This window comes from Nesoenas mayeri (assembly GCF_963082525.1).
Source record: "Nesoenas mayeri genome assembly, chromosome: 1".
NCBI lineage: Eukaryota > Metazoa > Chordata > Aves > Columbiformes > Columbidae > Nesoenas > Nesoenas mayeri.
Window position 1 is genome coordinate 209,268,757 of NC_137541.1, and position 24,092 is coordinate 209,292,848.

The 24,092-nt window shown below is 48.4% G+C and overlaps 1 protein-coding gene across 1 annotated transcript in view; it reads left to right on the top strand.

Moving 5' to 3' along the window:
* Positions 1-24,092, top strand: part of GAB2 (GRB2 associated binding protein 2) — a gene marked incomplete at both ends in the record, with an annotated part of 100,894 nt that overhangs the window by 40,458 nt on the left and 36,344 nt on the right. The window contains one exon of the mRNA XM_080363102.1: positions 22,356-22,656. Coding sequence (XP_080219228.1) covers positions 22,356-22,656 — 301 coding nt within the window. The remainder of the gene's footprint in view (positions 1-22,355; positions 22,657-24,092) is intronic.

Here is a 24,092-nt window from a genome sequence, read left to right on the forward strand (position 1 = left end):
TACTCATCTTCTCCAAACCCAACAGCCTACACAAGTCAGAGCAGAAAAGCCACGTACTCCATGCATCTTCCTGCATGGACCAGGAAGGTCCAGTGTTTTAGTAATCACAGAATCATAGAATCATTTTGCTTGGAAGAGACCCTTAAGATCATCGAGTCCAACCACAACCTAAATTTGGCACTAAGCCATGTCCCTAAGAGCATCTTCTGTATGTATTTCAAACACCTGCAGGGATGGTGACTCCACCGCTTCCCCAGGCAGCCTGTTCTGATGCCCGACAGCCCTTCCAGTGAAGAAACTTTTTATAATATCCAATATCCAATCTTCATTCCTAATATGCAACCCTAATATCCAATATCCTATCTTAATTCCTAGTATCCAATGTTGGTTTCTAAAGATGAACGGCCTCCCAAGGAGTTTGGAAATGAGATTCTGCGTGGCAATAGAGTGATTTTTTTTAATCACAGTGCCCATAGCTGCAATCCCTGTGTGCCCATGCCCACATCTTGGTCTTCTGCTTGCTGCTGTGAGCTGGGGAGAATTGTGTTGAAATAGGTAGGGTTATAGTGGTGGAAGAGACATGCAAGTGGGGTCAGAAAAGCAGGAAAATCTGAATGCAGGAATGCCAGGATGGAGGTGCAGGGTGCTGAAGTGGAAGAGAACATGTCTTTTGACTTTGCTGTGCACCTGCCAGAGCCACCACACCACCAAGCTCAGCCTGGCCCACCAGAGGATTTGGGAACAAGGGCTCCTGCTGAGACGTGAACCCGTTCTTCCCTGGCAGCCTGAGTAGTGCAGTCCTCACAGCCTCGGAGAAAATCAATCGCAGGAGCTCTCTTCTCCCTTTGGAAAGCATCTGCGGGTCCACAACCCCAGGTCATTTGAGGGGCACCTCCAAAGGCCACTCTTTGCTCAGAGGGTTGGGTCCTTCATGCAGGTTGGCCACGAAGAACGTTTTCTTTGGGCCAGAGACTGTGTTCTCCTTCCGGGATTGATCCCAGATGTGAGTTAGCATTACAAACACAGCTCAAAACCCTTGTTTCCCCCAGCTGCCAAATTCTCCACCCCCGGCCCAGTCCCTCTTCTAGAGGGATGATTAACACATGCTACAATAAAACCCATCAGTTACCGCACTTTCCACCCCTCTCTGCTGCAGGTTCAGGTTCCCACACACTGTTTTCTACCTCTGAGATTGCAGAAATGTTGCAGGCAGAAAAATTACTCCCCACCCATCGTACAACTACACTTTCCACCCCCAAAGTATTTTTGCAGATAGCAACTCGGTCATTTTCTTTTTTTTTTTTTTTTTCTGTTACATCCATCCGAGATTGGATCTTGATTTGGCACTTGGAAAACTGCGGCATGACAGGGTAAAACCCCTTTCTCCAATAGTTTTTTGACAGATTAATGGCAGCCACAGCATCACAACTCACAAACTTCTACCTCCTGATTTTGCATTCAGCTTTCTGCTGCAGTTCATTCTATTTAGTTCCATTCAATGTGTTTTATCTCATCTAACACCCAGGACAGATGAGCTTTATGAAGCTAAGAATAAGCAGGTGTTAGCGCGTTTCGTGTCTATCTTCAAGATTTCCCTCCAGGTCTTCTCCTAAGAAATTTGGCCCACTGTTTAGGCATCCTCATGAGCCTTTGTTATATCCACCCTTATTATCAAAGTTGACCAGCAGTCCATTCACTTGAAATAAAGAGCATTGTGTGAGAACGAGCCCCAAAAAAACATTTGGGGTTTAAAATACACTCCAGCACGAACCTGGTGTGACAGTCAGGGCAAGGAGCAGGGTAGAGGTTGGAGCTCCCAACCCACCAAGGTATGAAGACATTTGCAGTGTCCTTTTGTCCTCACTGCACTTTCCAGGTGCTCTCCTGATGATGAAGAAAATGGAGCTTTTGTGTCCTCTCTAATAACCTAAGAGTCTTGTAGAGTCTGACCAATTTGCAGACCGCTTTTGTGGGAGGAGAGCAGCTTTACCTTTATGACACTAATGGAAAAACAAGACCTAATGACAACTAATCCTGCTCATTTCACTTACAGGGGCTACTTTTTGTGCCAAGTAGTGTTTGTATGTTATCAATTTGGCTTATCCAGTTTCGCCCTGCAGTGTCCTGCTCTTCCACACCCCTTTCATTATTTTGAATCAGGGATTGCTGTGGAGCAAATATAGTGATATCCTTACTGGAGAAAACAGAGCAGAGGACAGGTGCAGGTCTGGACACCTTTGACTGGAGGACATCCAGAATGCACCTTAGCTGTCTTATGAGCACTGTGATTCCCAACACGTGTGGATGGGCTCATCCACCAAACATCGTCATAGTTCCCATTTGCACTTTTAGAGGAGACATCATGGGGAAGACTCAAGGTTTCTTCCTCAAAACCTCAAGGTTTCTTCACTTCAAATCCTGGGGTCAGTTTTGGTCCCCTCACCACAAGAAAGCCCTTGAAGTGCTGGAGCGAGTTGAGAGAAGGGAACAGAGTTGGGGAAGGGGCTGGAGCACAAGTGTGATGGGAGCAGCTGAGGGACCTGGGGGGTTCAGCTGGAGAACAGGAGCTGAGGGGAGATCTTCTGATCTCTGAACTGCCTGAAAGGAGCTTGGAGCCAGGGGGGTCGGGCTCTGCTCCCCAGGAACAAGCGCCAGGAGCAGAGGAAACGGCCTCAAGTTGTGCCAGGGGAGGGTGAGGTTGGATCTTGGGGACAATTTTTTGCAGGAAAGGGTTGTCGGGCATTGGAACAGGCTGCCCAGGGCAGTGGTGGAGTCACCATCCCTGGAGAGGTTTAAAAGATGCTTACATGAGGTTATTGGGGACATGGTTTAGTTGGACTCCATGATCTTGAGTGTCCCTTCCAACCAAAATGATTCTATGATTCCCCAGGCCCACAGGGCCAGGAAGGGATGAGAACAGTGTAGGAAGGAAGACCAGGGAGTCTTGTTTCTCTGACTGTGTCCATGCAGCGTATGGGCTGAATGTTTCCTTTGTGGTTTGGTCTGTGAAGGCTTGTGTCTCGCCCTTTGCTCTCGTGCCAGGGAGTCCCAGCACTTCCATCCTGGAGCTGTCTCGCTGGGACAAAGGACATCAGTCTGTGCACAACTTCCCCGGCTCTCCCCTTAGCCCTTCTGACAGTTTTGTGTTGGAGTGGAGCATGTTTAAGTGGGTCAACAAAGAGGTCATTTTTCTTAGCGCAAAGTACCCTAATAAATTAACCAGTGAGGATTTTAATAATACATGAAAGAAGAGAGATTCACTGCTTTTGGAAAGGCTTTTCAGCTATTGACAGGGTCAGCAGCTGGGTCGGTGGCCGCTGGGATTCTAGCAGAGGGAGAGGTGGTGGGCATCATCCTCCACTGATGGGCAGACCTGTGCTGCTGGACCAAAATAAAGCTGCCACCATTTCAAACAACTGGTATAAGTGTTGTTAATGGCTTTTCAACACACAGTAACAGTCAGACAGAGGAGCTGCTGTGAGGTGCAGTTACCATCCACCCTTCTGTCCACTCCTCCAGAGCCTGAAGCACATGGGCTTCCAGCTGGGTTTCAAAAGAGATGAGGCTGGTGTGATCAGTCGGCGGGAACAGTAGGCTACTGCAATTGTGTTTGGATGCAGCCACTTTTAATGGAATAATTTAAATTTAAGGAGAAAAGGCTAATCCACAGAGTTCACACTGAACAGTCCTGCTGATCCAGTAGCTTCTCAGCTGTTGTACAGTGTTTTTCAGCACCTCAGCTGATTTATTCCCCTTTGGCTTCCCTGGTTTTAAAGAAGTCTTTAAACAAGGCAATCTGTTACTGTGACCCGGGGTTATTTTTCTGCCCTGTTCAGGCAGATTTGTGGACATTCTTCAGGTCACAGTAGGAATATTTGACGTCAAGAGCCTGTTCTAACTGTGTTGTTGGTCGGGCAAGAAATAGAAATGACCAGAAATCCTGTAACATCCCAACTATACTATTGCAAGGGCTTCTATAGGCTCTGATTTTTAGAATACAGCACTGCCATTTAGAAGGAGCACTGCCATTAGGAGTAGATTTTCTTTGAATACGCCACCTTCTCATCTGTGTGACATTCTCATCTATGTTGGTTAAACCTTGCCACTGTTTATCAAGTGACTTCTTATGCATTTGAGTTTGGAATAAGCTGCCCAGGGAGGTTGTGAAGTCTCCTACTCTGCAGACATTCAAAACCCACCTGGACACCTTCCTGTGTAACCTCATCTGGGTGTTCCTGCTCCATGGGGGGATTGCACTGGATGAGCTTTCCAGGTCCCTTCCAACCCCTGACATTCTGTGATTCTGTGAGTTCCTGAAGCCAAACAGATTATTCTGTGGTCAGGAATATCTTCCCCAGGCTTTGCTTGCTGGCAGAAGGCAAAGGCTGCGGCAGAGATGTTAAATAAAGTGCTTCAGCACTATGTTGACTGCTGTTCCTGAAGACCGTGATGGACTCTGCCAATGCACAGTTGTACACCACAGCATCCATCAGACCCCAGACATCTGCATTTGAGGTGCTACCTTCTGGAGAAGGTCTCTTTCTTTCTGTGAGGAAGCCCATGACTTTCCTTGCTCTCTTCCAAATTCTGAGTGGATAATCTCTGGAGACTGCTTCTCCTAAAGCCTTCTGCTCAAAACTCTCAATGGCTACTTCCCACTGATTTTTGGAAGGGGTCCCATCACTGAAGGACCATGGAGAGCTTTGAAAATCTGGTATTTGAGGAAGAGGTGGGCAGAGCAGTATACAAAGTTCCTGCAGGGAAAGCTCATGTAGGTCCTGAGAAGCAGCAATCTTCTTGCCTTTCCACCAAAGCATGGGAAAAGAAAATAACAGCTTTCCAGATATGGGGAGAAGGGGTTTGGGTTAATCCTGAATAAAGGAGTTACTTCCAATCCAGAAGGCAGCAGAAATATCCAGAAGAGACTCCCTAGACAGCAAAAGGTCAATGCCCAGCATCAATCCTGGGTCAAATGGTGAAGCCCACAGTTCCATTAAAGGCAGGTCAGCCATAGGGTCGTGAGGGTAACCTGTGCAGCCCTGAGCATGTGGCAAGTGAATTAAAACTTGGCAGATCCCAGAAAGATGTCACCCAAAAATGTGGCTTTTCTTCGTGCTGTTTTTCAGGGATCAATACTAGGTCTCATCATTTCCCTAAGTGAAGCCGATCTGATGGCTCCTGTGGGGAGAAGCTGCCAGTATCAGAAAGGGTGATGAAACGGTAAATGTTGAAGACAAATTCATCAGACAGGGTAGTCTGGATCACTTGGCAAGCAGAGCCCATTTGAAAAACAAACAAACAAACCAAAAACAAAACACTAAAAGACAGCCCAATGCAAAATTGTACATCAAAGGAGAAGAAATGAGGATTGTTCCTACAGAAAGGGGTGGTGAATCACCAAATGCAGGGTTTTCTGGGCTTAGCAGAAAGAAACCGCACAAGCAGCTCCTGACATGAGTTGAAGCTGAGGCAGAAACAGCTACTGCGACCTTTGATGTCTAAATGAAGGGGTAGGACATGCATTTGTTTTTCCTTGTGTGCAGCAATGGCAAAACATATTAGAGTGGCTGGCTACTAATGTCAATGCTGAAGAGGAAGAAAGGGAACATGAAAGTATTGCAGTAATAGTGTTTAGCACAGAAAATGCTTAGGCTGGCAGCTGGTTAGTTTTTTGGAAGAGCTGAGAGGTTGGAGTTGACAGATGATTGTGATATTTTCTCCCTGTAAAGGTGCTAAGGACACTCCAGCCTCGTGGAGAAGGGCATCACAAGAGCCCTTTGCAAGATGCCAAAGCCACAAAGTGACAGATTGGAAGCAACCCCCTCCTTGCCTTTTCTTTCTGGAGATGGTGGCTAAATATGAGAACAAGCAAGCGGTTACTGGTGTCCATATGGGCATAAATGTGCATTTAATTAAGAGCCTGTGACACAGAAGAAATCAGTTTGTAATCATTGAATAATTCAGGTTGCGAGGGACCTCAGGAGACATGGGCTGCCTGAATCTGTGATTCACACAGGTTGAGGGGAAACCTGGAGAAAATTTCCTTCTGTAGGCAAGGGGTTCTGGGACTGGAAGGGTTGTGAGGACTCAACACACACCCCAGCCAACTGTTGTCACTGTTTTGGCTCTTGGGGACATACGGAGAGATCTACCTTTTCGGAAACTGGACAGGGTTTTGTTTCTTTTTTCCCCCCACCTCACAGCCCAGGGTTCTGCTATGCAGATATATACTTTACAGTCTAGTACAATCAAAGCTTGTAACAGATTTTTCCAAAAGGTGCTCGTATTCTCATCCCACTTCATTTATTCGGTTGTTCTTAGCACCATTTAAAACATCTTCATTTCTCACCGCATACTTTGTTCCTTTAACACAGCCAAGAGGAATGGACCTCAATATTGCCATTAAGCAATCAACAAAACACAAAACAAATAAATACTTTAAAATCCTTTCAAATGGTGATGATGTACATACTCTGTTCTGGTGCAGAACTTTGTTATCTAGTAGGTAAAAAGTGCTCCAAGGACTGAGAGGCCCCTCACCTGCTCGCACCCCTCTCCTCACATCACTTGAGTAATGGGAGGAAAAACGAGCAAGAGCCAAGGAGGAATTCCTCTCTTCTCTGCTCAGAAAATTGCCAATGTCTGATATTAAGTAATTCACATTCTCTAGTGCAAATAAAGCAAAAAGAAGTTATATAAACATTCCCTTCTCCCTCTCTGAAGAGCACACCCCACCCTGAATTAGTCTGGACAGCTCTGGGCAACACTAACCGTCAAGAAAGGAGGGGCACCCACTGTGGCAGGCTTGAAAACAGAAATCTGTGTATTTTAGCTGGCCACCCTCAACCCAGCTGAGCAAGAAGTGAGATTTGGACCCTTGTGTTGCGCAGATCTGGAGTTGTCCCTGTGTATATAACCTGAGTTATCCAGCCCATGAGCACGGTGGGAGCACCATGGTGGGGGCTGCGGTCTCGGCACAGCTGATGGAGGAGAGCCCTGGGGAGAGTCTGGATGTGCATGTCCCTTCTGCGAGTGTCTCCTGGAAACCAGCAAATCCCCCAGCAGGTTTCAGTGGGGACTGGCAGCAGGAGAGATAATTAGGTCTCTACAAGTTTCATCTAAAAAGGGTGAGCTGGAAGAGGAGATAAATCCTCTTTTAACTAGGGAAAGGCTTCAGCTGAGCTTACTCATTATGAAACACCAGGGAATCTGCTCATTAGGGTGCCCTTTTTAAGCTGCAGGAATGACCCCCAGCTCCCCAAATCAACTAAGCCATGAGAAAACAGCCCATGAGTGAGTGCTATTGGTGCTGGTCTCCATGGAGCTGTCTTTCTTGTAGAATGAATCATAGAATGTCCTGAGTTGGAAGGGACCCCCAAGGATCATCAAGCCCAACTCCTGTCCCTGCACAGGACAACCCCACAGTTCACACCGTGTGTCTGAGGACGTTGTCCAGTCTCTTCTTGAACACTGTCGGGCTTGGAGCCATGACACCTCCCTGGGGAGCCTGTTCCAGTGTCCAGCACCCTCTGGGTGAAGAACCTTTTCCTAATGTCCAACCTAAACCTCCCCTGGCACATCTTCCTGCCATTCCCTCGGGTTCTGTCATTAGTCACTAAAGATAAAAGTCCATGCCTGCCTCTCCTCCTGCCCTTGTAAGGAAGATATAGACCACAACGAGGTCTCCTCTCAGTCTCCTTCAGGCTGAACAAACCCAGTGACTTTAGCCTCTCCTCATACGGCTTCCCCTCGAAACCCTTCACCAACTTCACCTTTGGCAACGCTGTGCTTGGTGCACCCCAGGACACAGTTGGCCCTCTTGGCTGCCAGAGCACGCTGCTGGCTCAACTGTAGGGTCTTTCAGCTCCATTTCTCACTTTTGCCTGCATTTGGTGTGTTTGGCCTCACAGCCTCCTGCCCCTCCGTCTTGCCAAATTACCAACCACACTCATGTTTCCCAGAGCAAAGCCAATGCTGCCCCCCTTGCTGCCTCCAAGCCTGGCATGTCTGAACATCCATAGAGGGTCAAATCCAAGTCCATCTAGTGTTGAATGTTGTGCCGTGGTCAGTAAGCAGTTGTCTAGGTAAGACTCCCTCCTCATCCTAATATTTCCTCTGTTGTCAACAGTTTTCAGTGCAGACTTCCATTGCTACACATGATGGCACTCAGTAACCTTTGGGAGAGTTTGTTTCCATCATCTTTTCCAGTCTCCACTTAGGGCCAGCTAAACTTGAAGCCTCCAGAACATCCTTCAACAAGGAGTCTCATGGGTCTTTTCTGTGCTGCCCAAATGAAAGTCTCTTTTTGTGTGCCCTGAGCCTGGCTCCTGTTACCTTCCTGTGATGCCTCATCATTCTTCTACTAGACAAGAGTGAGTAGGTCATCTCCATCACCTTCTCTCTGCCATTGATGGTTTCCTCATCATCTCTCCTATCCCAACTCTTGTCCAGACTGAGGAGTCCTGTCTCAATTAATAGTTCCTTGCAGAGAATCATTCTTTTTTCCCCCTTTGTGCCAGCAACTGTGATGCTGGCCATGCCACTTGGTGAGCTACTGTGAGATGCAAAGGGTTGTCCAGGAGACTGTGAGTTCAATGCAAGCCAAACCAGTCCAATTCCTCCATTTTTCCATAGTTTACAGACACAACAGGGCTGCTTCTCTTCCCCCTTCATCTAAAATATCTTCTGATGTTTCTGGTTTGCACTTACATGTTTGTGTTGTTTACCCTTTGGGATAGCTACAGGAGGAGCACCAAGCTACCAAGTTGGGCATGGTTGGGTATGGTTGTTCCTGATGCACTCATGAGATATTTGCTCACTCCTTGGGCTAAAAGTGTTCCCATTTCCTTATCCAATCTACACCATAGACCCCCTGAAAAGTGCACAGCTGTCTTCTAAAGCCCATACTGAAATGTGTGATCTGTTCCAAGTCTCAGGAATCCACTGTTGTCACCATTGCCTTTGCGAAATGCCTGTGTTTGGCTCAGGCTGCAACAACTTTGCTAAAAGTTGAATGATCTTAACCTGTTCATAAAAATCTTGGGTTTAATTAAAGATAATCTACATGGGGACACAAAGTCTAACATTTGTCCAGGTCTAAGAGGAGTCCCTTGCTGCCACAAGAGCAGATCAGTAAGCTGTTGAACATCCTCCAACCTCCTATAGTTTGGGGTAAAATTTGTCTTCTGGATCTGATACCAACTGGAGGACATCCTGGTGATCCAGCCCCATAGCAGCACTATAAATGCATCCCCACTTGTCAGAGGACATTTGGACAGTGATAAATAGCTTCGTTTCCTCCAAAAGCAAGTCCATCTGGATGTGCCAAGACCACTTAAATACCTGAACCCACATCTAGAGGTGAGCATATTTTTCTGTGTCAAAAAACATTATTGCTGTGAGCAAATGGTTCGTGCAGACACTTGCAACTTGACCACAGCTAGACATAAACTAGACATGAACAGTGGAAATTTCCTCAAGGAAAAGACTGTAAAGGCAGCATGATGGTAGCCAAGAGGTAGAGGAGTGATTTATTGGCTTGGGAGCCAGAAGGCAAGTTAAGGACCTCACTGCTGCTTCAAATTTGAGTTGCCCTGGCTGGGTTGGCTCTTCTTTCATTCTTCATCTGCCTTTTCTCTTCCAGTCTGGCATCTCTGAGCTAATGTTTCTCACAGCATCTGGCACAAAGTGGCCCCGATTTTGGAAAATGTCTCATGTTGGGGCTACCATGGTAATGTTTCCTTGACAAAAAAAGCTACAGCAGGCAAAGATGAAGGTCCAAATTTTGTAAAGGCATGAGGATGCCCAGTTCCCATGGTGTTCCTGGGGATCTGGTGTTATTTCTCTGAAGGTTTGTCAGAATGTGTTGTGGGAGTTAAAACAAAGGGAGATTTGAGGGAGTGCATTTAACCGAAGGAAACCTAAACTCTGCAAAACCTTGTACAACTGGATCCTGTGCCGGTTCCTGTATATCAGGTGGAAGTTTTGGCAGTTTGGAGCACAACACCCCTCACTCCGCTCCCAACCAGTGTCCTGATGGTGCAACTGCCTCTCAAAAGAGGAGCTGGGCACCATAATACTCAAGAAGTGCAGTTTTGCCACATCATCTCACTCTTGCAAAGGTTAATCAGGCTGGAGGTAGTTACACACTGAGATAATGGGACATTAAAGTGGCTGAAAATTAACAAGCTTCAGAGTTTTTCTAAAATTAGAAATCATTCCTGGAGAGGCAAGTGTATTGCAAATATCCTGATAAAAGCCAGGTAAACCTGGAAACCAGGTTGAAACTTCTTGGTGCTTTACTACCATCTTCAGCCCCACGATACCTGCAGCTCATCATCTCAAACTAAACGGGGGGGGACGGTGATTTTTGCTGTGCATAGAGATTGTTAAGCCCAGAAGAGGTTCAGTATCACCTTGTAAGACCCTTTTTCTGCAGCCTTTGAGCAAATGAAGTGACACGCTAAGGAAAAGGGGAGGTGTCCTGACACACCTCTCATTCCTATTGTCCACCTCTGTGTCCATCTGTATTTCCATCTGCCTGAGAGGCTGAGGGCAGACCAGTTTAATTATGGGATTCATTCCTAGAGCTGACACAGGTGCCTGCCACCAAATAATTGAAACTAAGCCTCAAATTGGCTTTTTCAGATTATTTTCTTGGTTCCGAAGTGTTGTTTTAAATCAGTTTTGCTTTGAAACACAAGCAGCGTTCAGAGTTCAGAAAGAATTCACTGTCTGGGAAACATGTTTCTTATATTAACCCCTTTCCCGCTGCCTCTGGAGCTCATGGATGCTCATGCATATGGGACAAAAAACCCCAAAATGCAATGCCCTGCCTGGAAAATATCATAACTTGACATAGGTTTGCTGAGAAAGTCTGGGGCAGGATCCACGGCCCCTACCAGCACGGTGTGTGGCTTTTTGAGGGCAGATCTCTATTCGTGGGGTAGCAATTTGGGGTACCCCAAAGCTAGGGGTGAGGGAAGGGAAAACACTGACCGCGCTGTGGGACTTATTTTGCTCTTGCAAAGGCCAGAAAGCTAGAAAAACTCAGTTATCAAAACGTTGTGCTGGGAGTCATTTGTTCATGCCGCGTTCCCATGTCCAACCCTGCTTGTGTAATGGCCGGGAAGGCGCTTATCAGGGCCTGATACCAAAGTCTCAGGAGGGAAAAAAAATCTCCGAGCAGTCTGCTTTTTATTCTGAAAGCCTGAATTTGAAAAAGCAAAGTAAACTCCACTCTCGCTGTTGGCGTGTTCGCGTGGCGTGGGCTGACATACCCCAGCAGGTTGTTTTGCTCTTGCTCAGCTCTGCAGGGTTGAACTTAGTCAATGGTGCTGGCTGAGTTTTGCAGAGAGGCTCGAGAAGCACCAGTCTCGATGTGCATCATATAAAATGCATATAACTTTAGTATATAAACATATATGATAAATATAATACAACATAATAAGTCGCTGGGGCATCCTGTTGGGTTATCACAGCCCCTTGTCCATGTCGGCCCCCAAAGAGGCAATGAGGTGCAAGCCAGCCCCCACGGCACTGCACCAGCACCGGTGATGGTGGGGGACGGGCACCATGCAGCTTTGTGCTCAATTCACCACTGACATGGTGGAGCCATGTGCTTGTGCGCAGGGAGGTGACACGGCAGTGCCACCACCCCCCAGTCTGCCCCGGTGTCAAGTCAGGATGCAACCAGAGTGGATGCAGGGACCAGGTAGCATCCCTGGGACTGGCATCGCTGAAAACAAAGCACCTCGAGGCCAAGGATGAAAAATCCCTGTAGTGGCCCTGGCTTCTGGATCAGAACCAGACTAAACAGTCAACTGGAGACTCGCTGCAATCCCGTCAGGGCCCCGAGGGTATTGTCAGCAACGTTGCTTTTGTAGGATGCGGTCCCTTTGGCTGTGCTGTTTTTCTCAGGCTGGCTGATGGTGGCTTGGGGCAGGCACGATGAAGGTGTCATCTCAGCCCTTCAATGGGTGTCCTGCAGGTCCCTAGGGAGCCGCCAGCTCTACCTGTCCCCATGCAAGGACACTCATCTGCCTGCAGCTCCTTCGGGTGCCACTCTCCTCCCCATGCAAAGGGTGTGCCACAATGGGGCAGGGAGAGGTTTGGGCTAGGAATAACAGAGTGCAACACAGAACAGAGCTAAATAGCAGGAAATACTTGCAGATAACAAAATCCATGGCGTGGCAGCAGGGACATGGTGAAGGCTCCACACATGAACCATTCGCAGCCAACCCCTGGCAGGAGCTGCACTCCAGCTCACCCCTTCAGTCTCCACATTTTCCCAGCACCTTCTCATTTGCAAAGATGCCTTGGAGCCTTCAGCAGAAGAAATTACCCAGGGAAAGGTTGATTTACTCAAAAAGAGTTTAAAAATACCAACACTGCCTTTTGTCATGCTAAATGCTGAGGATGGGTGCACTGCCAGGGGATGCATTGGTCCCGTGTCGGGTCTTGGGGTCTGAGCAGTCTCACCAGGTCCCCATATTACAAGTTCAACACTCCTTGCTGGGAACTGGATCTAATTATGGAAAAGTTATTTAGATTTGGAGATAACTGAGGTCAGAAATGACCTTTGGAAGTCTCCAGACCAACCTCCCACTCAAATCAGGATCAGCTTGAAGGTAGGGCCAACTCTGAAGGTAAATCACATTGTTCCTGATCTTTTCCAGGCAGGTTTTTAATATCTCCAAGGATGGACATCGCCCTATCTTTTTTTTTTTTTTTTTTGACCTATGAATCCCCATGAAGCCTTTTCCTTACGCCTAATTTGACTTTCCCCATTGCCTCTTATGCTGTCCCCATGTATCTCCCGGTAGGGTTTGGCTCCATCTTCTCTCCACACTCCAGGCAGGAGCACTCCTGGCCCACCCCAGGGTTTCCCATGCATCCTTCTTTCTCAGACCATCACAGCTTGTCTAGCAGTGTACACACAACCTCAATACTTGGTGTTTTGTTTTTACAACTGATCCTTAATCAGGTGCAGAAACGTGGTCAGCGCCCTCACATCCTGGAGAGACATCTTTATTTTCCTAAGATTGACCATGAGCATCACTGAGCTACTGAAATCTTTCCAACTGGAGAACTCCCGTAAAATAAACACAGAGGGAAATGTTTTCCACATTGCGTCACTGCTTTTTGGCCTGTCGCATTCACGTACAGGGGGTCCTCCAGCTCACACCAGCATCCCTTTAGCTCTGAGCCATCCCAACCCTTTCCTTCCCTGGTAGCAAATAACTGATGGCAGGAGATGGCTTTAAATATTATGAGGTTTTAAATGCTCACAGAATCACACAGAATCACAGAATGTCAGGGATTGGAAGGGCCCTGGAAAGCTCATCCAGTGCAATCCCCCCATGGAGCAGGAACACCCAGATGAGGTTACACAGGAAGGTGTCCAGGCGGGTTGGAATGTCTGCACAGAAGGAGACTCCACAACCCCCCTGGGCAGCCTGGGCCAGGCTCTGCCACCCTCACCATGAAGAAGTTTCTTCTCAAATTTAAGTGGAACCTCTTGTGTTCCAGCTTGTACCCATTGTCCCTTGTCCTATCATTGGTTGTCACCGAGAAGAGCCTGGCTCCATCCTCCTGACACTCACCCTTTATATATCTGGAAACATTAATAAGGTCACCCCTCAGTGTCCTCTTGTCCAGCTCCAGAGCCCCAGCTCCCTCAGCCTTTCCTCACACGGGAGATGCTCCACTCCCTTCAGCATCTTTGTTGCCCTGCGCTGGACTCTCTGCAGCAGTTCCCTGTCCTGCTGGAACTGAGGGGCCACAACTGGACACAAGATTCCAGGTGTGGTCTCCCCAGGGCAGAGCAGAGGGGCAGGAGAACCTCTCTGACCTACTGACCACCCCCTTCTCACCCACCCCAGGTACCATTGGCCTTCCTGGCCACAAGGGCCCAGTGCTGGCTCATGCTCATCCTGATGTCCCCAGGACCCTCAGGTCCCTTTCCCCTACACTGCTCTCCAACAGGTCATTCCCCAACTTACACTGGAACCTGGGGTTGTTCCTGCCCAGATCCAAGACTCTACACTTGCCCTTGTTATATTGCATTAAATTTTTCTCTTCCCAACTCTCCAGCCTGTCCAGATCTCGCTGGATGGCAGCACACAAAGGATCTTGCAAACAGGTTTTAGTGTGTGCTTAAGCCTCACCTCCTTCAAATCCTATCTCAGTCAGCCGTGAGTGATGCTCGGTGCGGGAAATCTCGCACTGGTCGTGCTGCCCTGAGGTGCATTTCACACGTAGCGATTCAACGTGTGCTCTGAAGTCTAATTACACCTCCGACAGCAGGAAAAAAAATCCCAGCAGGGGAAGGTCAATTTGACAGCCTGATGTACACACTGAATTGGGGGTTTTTTGCATCTCTGTTACTTCCCCCAACCCCGGAGGGAGCTGAGGAAGAGCCACGTTGTACCCCAGCAAGGTTTCCTGTGCCCTGCAGGGTCTCACCGCTGCAGCATGGCTTTATTAACGCTGCCAATCAAGCCTCCCCAAAGCCATGCCGCTAACGAACTCACCGTGCACTCAGCCACAGCAGACGCATGATTAGCAGCGATCAGTCTCCATCCCTTTCAAGGGTGAGACGAGCGGGGTTGGGATCCATCTATTCCCAACAAAAGGTGCCGTGAGAGGGCGGAGGGCAAGGAGAAGGTGCTTGGACGGACTTGTGGGAGGTCTGGGAGAGCAGGACGGGGGCTCAGGGTGCTCCTGTTTGCTCTTGGCCTTAGGGACATCAGGGTTGGATGGCTATGGTGCAGCTCCAAGGTGCTTTGTGGGGACGACCAGCCCCCATCACCTGAGCAGACACTGGTGAATTCCACACTGCTTGCAAATCTTCTTCCAAACTACATTTCCCTTGAGTTAGCGCTAACACAGGGAGACGAGAGGCTTTTTTGCATGAATAATAAAACCAACATCCATCTGTCCATCAGCTGAGATAAAAAGCCTCCAGGGACACAAAGGAAGACAACATTATTATACAAGTCACCAGTAGGTTATTTTACAATCCTCCTGTACAGGGCTTCACTCCCCAATGCTGGTGGCACCAGTGGCAGTAGGGGACTGTGTCCCTTCTGCAGGGCTGCAGGCATGAGGTGGCTGAGGCAGGGTCAGCCTTAGCACAAGGTAACACAATCCAACAACTACAATCAGCGTCATTGTTGCTCGCGGCAAAAACAATAACAGCACTAAGCAAGTCAAGCCACACGAAATGTGCTCTCAGGATACCCCCATAATCTCTATGCCCCTTTCCCCAGGATGATGTTGCCAGGATGGCTAAAGTGGTGGCAGCCAGGAGGGGACAGCAAGGGGACGCGGTGGCTGGAAAGAACAGTGAGACCTTTCCAGGCACCACAGTCGTTCTCGCATTCTCCTGGAGCATGAGCTCCTTTCTGCCATGCCAGATGCACCAGGAGCCAGGGGGAGAATGTGCTTGATGGGGTGCGAGACCACTCTGCACTGCAGAGTGAAAACTGGGGGCACATGGGCTGCGCCAGGCTTGGGGCTTTCAGTAGGCATGGTGGCATCCCCACTGACAGCTGGTGGCCACGGGGGCAATGGCAGGAAACATCCTGCACCCAGCATTGCTCTGGCTCTGGGTAAATCCAGGGCATAAGCACCCGCTTGCCCTGCTGTGGGGTTTTCTGCTCCAATCACTCAGTCCTTGACTTCATCCCGGTGTGAGAAATTTGCCCAAAGTCACAGCTAGGTCACTCATCCTGCCTGCCAGCTCAGATTAGATCCTGTGATTTGTGTCAGATCAGATTTTGGAAGGTTTATTTCACACTGGTGGTGTGCTGCGCTCCCAGGGACAAAGGTGGCGGTGGGGGGAGAAGGAGCAGGACAGACAGATTTCCCGGGAAATGTATATTTTCTCCTCCTCTCCTCTCCTCTCCTCTCCTCTCCTCTCCTCTCCTCTCCTCTCCTCTCCTCTCCTCTCCTCTCCTCTCCTCTCCTCTCCTCTCCTCTCCTCTCCTCTCCTCTCCTCTCCTCTCCTCTCCTCTCCTCTCCTCTCCTCTCCTCTCCTCTCCTCTCCTCTCCTCTCTTTCCTATCCTAATATAGTCTATGAGGGTGTGGTGGTAAAAACACTAATATTTAAGATTTGAGAGGTCTGACTCAGAAGTTTATCCTAATTAAAATAACATTCCTTTCGACTAAAAGCTAACAGTCTTTGACTTTTTCAACTCCCCACTTCAGAACTAAGATAATACTGGGTGGGCCACTCCTATAGGCTCCACCAAGAGCCACCTCTCCGTACTGTCACTGTATTTACTGTTTGAGCCTTTCTTAGGATTGTGGCAGTTAGCAAGCTTCCTCCTGGGGTTGAATACCTGGCTTTTCTGACAGTTAAATTATGGTTTTCCTCACCTCCTTCTTTGTTTCTGAAAAAGTATATAGGCTGGGGCTCTGCAATGACTTGGCAGAGAACAGGAGAGCAGAGGCGGAGGTGCTGTTGGAATGTCCTCTTGCTATGATCATAGTTATTAAAGCTTCTGTTTGACCTGTCTTCAATTGTATAATACTTGGAGTTCCCAGCTTCTCCAGCAAGGGACAGTCTGAGCCCTCTACACTGGTGCCACCAGCTCTGTCGCAGCATTTCACCATCAGGACAGCTGCAGGGAGCATAAGCGACCTTACTCATGGTGTGATCAGAAGATCTCCCATGACGGCATCTCAGTTGCTCAAGAGCAGCTACCTCTCTGGTTTGGTTCTTCCATATTGGGACCAGTACTATTTATTAATAATATCTTCATCAGTCACATAGACAGTGGGATCGTGTGCACTCTCAGCAAGTTCGCAGATGACCCTAAGCTGAGTGGTGCAGGTGACACACCTGAGGGACGGGATCCCATCCAGAGGGTCCTGGACAAGCTCAAGAAGTGGGACCATGTGAATCTCATGAGGTTCAACAAGATCAAGCACAAGGACCTGCACCTGGGTCAGGGCAACCCCTGGTATCAATCCAGGCTGGGGATGGAGGGATGGAGAGCAGCCCTGTGGAGAAGGGCTCGGGATTGCTGGTGGGTGAAAGATCAGCCATGAGCCGGCAACGTGCACTTGCAGCCCAGAAATCCACCCGTGTCCTGGGCTGCATCCCCAGCAGCGTGAGCAGCAGGTGCAGGGAGGGGATTCTGCCCCTCTGCTCCGCTCTGGTGAGACCCCCCTGCAGTGCTGGTCCAGCTCTGGGTCCTCAGCACAGGACACACATGGACCTGCTGGAGAGGGGCCAGAGGAGCCCCAGAAATGATGCGAGGCTGGAACAGCTCTGCTGGGGGACAGACTGAGAGAGCTGGGGTGTTCAGCTGGAGAAGAGAAGCTCCAGGGAGACCTTAGTATGGCCTTTCCGTATTTAAAAGGGGTCGATAAGACAGAAGGAGATAGACTTTCTAGCCTGGCCTGTTGCAATAGAACAAGGGGTGATGGTTTTAAACTAAAGGAGGGGAGATTCAGGCCAGACATGAGGAAGAAGTTGTTGCCCCTGAGGGTGGTGAGAGCCTGTCCCAGGTTGGCCAGAGAGGTGGTGGATGAGCCATCCCTGGAGACACCCCAGGCCAGGCTGGACGGGGCTCTGAGCAACCTGAGCTGGTAAAGATGTCCCTGCTCATGGCAGGGGTGGCACTGGATGAGCTTTGAAGGTCCCTTCAACCTAAACTATTCTGTGATTCTACGTTTCTATGATTCTGGTTCCTCACCCAGAGATGAGATGGAAGGGTCCCAGCTGCAACCTGAGCTGCTCAGAGCTACAGGGTTGCTCCAACTAATAAAATAACCAGTTCTCTCCACCAACCCAACATTCCAACCCATAAAACAACCAATACCAGATAGTATCTACCTGGGAAGCATTCATTTTTTTTAAAAAAACTTTAACTTGCCACAGCACTGTTGAGGTGGAAAGCAACCAAGCAGCTGTCACAGTTCTCGGCACCCAGGCAGGATTTACATTGCACTGGCAGCATATTTTTATCAAAAAAGTCTTTAAAATACATACTTGCAAAGCATCAAAATATTTCTCAACGATTCTCAGGGCCTTTAGCAGCTGTAATTTAACTTCGAAGCAACTTGAAGCAGGCAGAGGACCACACAGCTGGAAGTCTGTGTTGTAAAGGCACCATTTTATGGATGTTAAGCTGTTTGCCTCTCTACATCGTAAAGCTCTCAAAGAAACACAGCCGTTGGCTCACACCACGTGGTGGTGGGACATGGTGTTTTGGCAGGAGTGAGCTCACAGCAGGAGCCAGAAAGAGACAAAAATGAGGAGAGGAGAAAAATTCAAGTGGAGGAGGAGATGTGTGTTGGCCATTATAGCCCTGTGATGGGAGAATAAGGTCTTGGAAATGTGGCAGCAGAGAGTAAAGGTTCGCATGGATTTGTATCATCTCATTCAGCATGGGCTGCATTTACTGTGAACATATAGATCCTATGCATCCCACTGCTGTCGCAGCTGGTGGTTGGTGGACCCTTAAATCACCCTCTTGCAGTAAGATGATGTTCTAGGGAAGTCTAAACATGGAAGATTTGGATGGTATTGATAGTTTTGGATGGGGAAATAGGTGTCCCAGGAGGTTGAGCCACATGCTGCCACCTGTATCTATATGTTGAAGCAAGCTCCATTAGCCCACGAAATGCTCCAAGCACAGCCCTGGGCCAGCAAACACAAGCTGAGCCCTTTCCCTAATGGAAACATAACAACTCCATGGTTAAGAACAAAAATATACTTGCTAAGCTAAGTGCTCAAAAATCAAAGAAACAGGGAAAATCTCCACAAAAATAAGAAGATTCCTGGCTATTTCTTTATAATTTCCTTCTATTCTTTTCTAATGGCCAACACTTATTTCTCTGGCCTAGAAGCTGATCTCAGGAGGCAGAAATGGCTGGTCCTGCTGTGAGGATGTGCGGTGGGAGATGCATCCAGCTGTGCTGCTTGCTTGTCCTGCTTGTCCAGGACAGACCATTCCAGCAGCTGCTGCCATGAGCTGTTGTTCTGGGTTAGAAGCTGTTTTATAAAAACACTGGTGACTGTTTGTCATCATGAGGACACCAGGCAGATATGGACAGGGTGGTTGTCCCAGTTTGGTGGGACTGTTGCTCTGTCCAAGGGTCCCACTCTCCAGTGATACTCCAGCTCCTGAAACTTCCCAAGGAATTTTGTCCAGCCAAAGCAGTTATTTTGCAACCAGCTTATGTTAGGACTTGCCCAGTACCACTAGACTGCCTGTGTTACGTTGTTTTCTCTGCCAAATATTGACTGCGTGGGGCTTTCCATTGCTACGAGACAGACTAAAGAGAACTAGAGAAGCTGTGGCTCTCACATTGACTCTAAAAAGGGAAGCTGTGGTGGCATCGCTGGTCTTGCTTGCAGCATTTCCTCCTATTTTTTTCCATGAAAGCTCTAAATTCTAGAGTCTAGCTTCTGTACTTTGTGGGGTTTTTTAATGGAGATTCTCAGCTGTGAAGGGATACTGCAAGACTTGACTTTGAATGGTTGAAAAGCAACCAGCCAAGTAGCAAGAACTGCTGTTGAATGTCTCTTCATTCAGGTGGTGCTTCATGCGACTGCACAACTTGATCTCCTTTCAGACCCCCTCACTGATCTGTGCTCATGTCTTAGTCCTACTGAGTGGCTGCAAATAAATAGTTCAGTGTTAATTGGAAGGAGCTAATGGGACATTTTCCACCTAGAGCTAGAAAAAATGTTCGTAAGTTTGTTTCCCCATACTTTAGGTGATCCATTTTGAGAGGGTGGGCTAGCAAACTACTGCTGCTGCCTGGTGAAATTGTTTCTTTCGCTCCCTGATGGATGGAGCTCCACCACACGTGCTTTTCTTTTTTTTATTGTCTAAGAGCAGCAGTTTTGATGAGAAGTGAGTGAGCATCTCCCAGATAAAACCAAAATCTGCAAGCCTTGCACATCCTCTTGCTAAGCAATTTGCTGCTCCACTGCATTTGGAAGATTGCACTGAAGTTGCTTTCCTGGCACCAGGAGCCAGTTTGAGAATTAGTGCAAAACTAATTCAGTTACAAATCTCAAAGACACTGACAAAAGCTATTTTGAAGCCTTTGAGAAATACAGGGCAAATTGGATCATTCAGAGAAAATACCACAGAGGTTTCTTATCCTTATTTCAGCAACCACGTTCTCCAAAATTGTCGGATCCTGGTGCAAATGGGTGTCCAAGGTGGCACATGCCCAATTGCCAACATGCAATGCTGTAGTCACCTCCCAGCATACTGCTCTTTTTGCTGTCTCTCTTGGGTTACTAAAGATGTTTGTGTCTGTTGGCTCTTCCTTCTTAGGAATGTCATGTGCTTCCTCATGACCCAACCTCTCATAATCACACAAACCCAAAACTTGGTAATTTAAAAAAAATAAATAGACCCTTAATGTCCACAGCTGGGGCCGGGCAGTGGAGATCACATCACCTCCCTTGGCATCTTTTGCTGCAAACTGAGGTCTGTGTCAGGTGAGGCAGGACTGCCAGCAATACCCTGTATCACCCCACTCATCCACTGGGGCCATATCCAGCCCACATTGTTCATGTGCCTCTCAAACCAGAACAAACTCGGGTGTTTTAAGGGGTATGCTTAGACATAGTCCTTCCCTTCCATCTTTTAGTACTTAGAAGGGGCTGATAAGAAAGATGGAGACAGACTTTCTAGTGGGTTCTGTTGCGATAAGACAAGGGGTGATGATTTTAAACTAAAAGAGGGGATATTCAGGCCAGACATGAGGAAGATATTTTTTACAGTGAGGGTGATGAGACCCTGTCCCAGGTTGGCCAGAGAGGTGGTGGATGAACCATCCCTGGAGACATCCCAGGCCAGGCTGGACGGGACTCTGAGCAACCTGAGCTGGTGAAGATGTCCCTGCTCATGTCAGGGGGGGCACTGGATGAGCTTTGGAGGTCCCTTCCAACCCAAATTATGATCATATCACTCTGTGATTTTATGATATGCTGAGGAAACTGAGCCCATTTCAAGTCAGTGTAGCTCTGCAGTGGGGAACAGCTCAAGGACTGTTCCTCCTACAGGATGCTCGTATAGAGCCCACTCCCCCAAAAAACCCTCCAACCCATGAAATGGGGAGTTACACCTGCACAATTCTCTATGTAATGTAAATTGTAGCATTTAGCACATTATCATTGTGGCTGTTCCACTTCCTCTAGGCTCCCAACTGCATTTGGAGTGGGGAGAACAGAAGGGCCACAGCTCTCAGTGCCAGGGCTGATGGCTGACATTTATTCTTTCCAGTTTGCTTCAAACCCTGTAGCCCTTTGAGTCTGTTCCCTGAGGTAGTTTGGCCAGGGGCCGCTGTCAGCAGCACTTCAAAGAATCAGTGATAACCTTTTCCTTTGCTAAGGGCTTTCCTATGTACCAGGGAGCAGAAGATGCTGAAAAACAAATGAAGCTTGGATTCTCCATGGGTCTCCTTGGCATTATTCCTCATATTTAAAAAATCAAACCAGTTCTCCGCTGGTTTTATTAGCCTTTCTATCCTGGCATTTAAACAGAGATGGTATTGGCGTGGTTGGTATCTGCTGATGCGTGCTGTGATGCTCTCAGGGGTTTGTCTGAAGGGCAGGATACCCAGGGCACTGTATCCAAAGCACCTGAGCTCCTCTGAGCTGCTGGGAGGTATTTCAGCAGTGTGATTGGCGGTAATGCTGCCCCGCAAGTTATCTCACATCAAGGAGCAAAGGATATTCAAGTCCTGGGAGGGTAACCGGGCTGTAGATTAGGACTAAGGTTGATATAAGCTTCAAGTGAACTTATTGGGGTCATTTTAAGCTAGAATTCTATTTCAGTATTTAATTCACTCAGATAACTGGTGGGATTTGAGTACTGAACTCAAGTTCAGTATAAGCTGAGCTGAGTCTGTGCACATCTTGCAGAGATGTCCTGAGCAGCATCTCAGAGCATCCTGGGGCATCTACAACTAGTAGATTAATAGATGAGTGTTGATCTCTTCTCCCAGGTAAGGAGCGATAGGACAAGAGGAAATGGCCTCAAGTTGCACCAGGGAAGGTTTAGATTGGATATGAGGAAAAAAATTATTATAGAAAGTGTTGTCAGGCATTGGAACAGGCTGCCCAGGGAAGTGGTTGAGTCACAATCCCTGGAGGGGTTTAAAAGGTGTGGAGATGTGGCATTTAGGGACATGGTTTAGAGGTGGACTTGGCCGTGCTGGGTTAATGGTTGGACTTGGTGATCTTAAAGGTCTTTTCCAGCCTAAATGATTCTATGATTCTATGTCCATCAGTGTCACCCTATGCATGGCAGTGATTTCTTGGCCTTCATGACTCAAGTGATGGGGTTCACACTTCCTCTCTTCTCGGTTTCAGGCATGGAAGAAGCGCTGGTTTGTCCTGCGCAGCGGTCGAATGAGTGGCGACCCTGACGTCCTCGAGTACTACAAAAATGACCACTCCAAGAAACCTCTGCGTGTCATCAACCTCAATTTCTGTGAGCAAGTGGATGCAGGCCTGACCTTCAACAAGAAGGAGCTGCAAGACAGCTACATCTTCGACATCAAGACCAGTGACAGGACCTTCTACCTGGTGGCTGAGACTGAGGACGACATGAACAAATGGGTTCGCAGCATCTGCCAGATCTGTGGCTTCAACCAGTCCGAAGAGAACACAGGTACTGTGGGAGACATGCCCATGGTAAAGAGCAGCTCCTGTCCCCTCCTGGGGCCCAGCACCTCTTTCAGATTCAGATCAGGGAGGGGCCGTACAACCTGCCACAAGGCTGGGAGGGCTGGTGTGTGAAATGGATGGAAATGTGGGAAACCCCCATGAGGTTTTCCTACCTTTGACATCTGAAGCAGTGCAGCATTTGCCCCTATGAGCAACCTAAATCATTTTCCCTCCAGTAAATGTAGACTTTTGAATCGCTTATAAGGAGGTGGTGGGATCTGGGGATGCTTTTAAGTGCAACCATTTTCTTTATCCATCAACAAAGTCCCTTTGAAATTTGTGTGAACCAGCAGTGAAAAGCCCCCTAATTCAGAAGTGTCAGTCCCTTGATGCGATAGGAGGAAAGCTTTACTAGGACCATGGTGCATCAAAAGCAGCGTGGCCAACAGGTGAAAGAAGGAGAATCTGCCCCTCTGCTCCGCTCTGGTGAGCCCCCCCTGCAGTGCTGGTCCAGCTCTGGGTCCTCAGCACAGGACACACATGGACCTGCTGGAGAGGGGCCAGAGGAGCCACAGAAATGATGCGAGGCTGGAACAGCTCTGCTGGGAGGACAGGCTGAGAGAGTTGGGGTGTTCAGCTGGAGAAGAGACGCTCTGGGTGGACCTTATTGCAGCCTTTCTGTACTTAAAAGGGGCTTATAAGAAAGATGGAGGCAGACTTTTGAATAGGACCTGTTGCGATAGGACAAGGGATGATGGTTTTAAACTAAAGGAGGGGAGATTCAGGCCAGACATGAGGAAGGAATTGTTTACACTGAGGGTGGTGAGACCCTGTCCCAGGTTGTCCAGAGAGGTGGTGGATGCCCCATCCCTGGAGACATCCCAGGCCAGGCTGGACGGGGCTCTGAGCAACCTGATTTGGGTGAAGATGTCCTTGCTCATGGCAGGGGTGGCACTGGATGAGCTTTGAAGGTCCTTTCCAACCCAAATTCTTCTATGTTTCCATGATTCTATGTCCCTCCCCACTGTGGCTGTCCCCACTACCAACAGGATCTCTTGTGAAGGGCCGATGAAACCTCCCCATCCACACCTCCATCTCCCCCTGGGACCCACTGGGAAAGCACTAGGAGGGGAGAGGAAAACACCAGGTGGTTTTATGCAGCAACAGGACCTGTTGCACCAGTCGTGCTCCACTGTCCAAATCCAGCTGCACTTTGGGAAACCTCTGCAGTGAGCATCAGCAAGGTGCCTTCATTTCCCCAGCACCACAAGGGCTCCCAAGATGGGCTGGGATGGGGATGAACATGGGGTGCAGCACCGTGGTTCTCTGCTGGTCTCGTTACACCAGCTAGCACCCGCAGACATGTTTGCTTTATCTCATCCATGTTCTGGTTTCATCCAGGGGAGCCCAGTCCCATGCTTTGTCTACACATAACTCCCC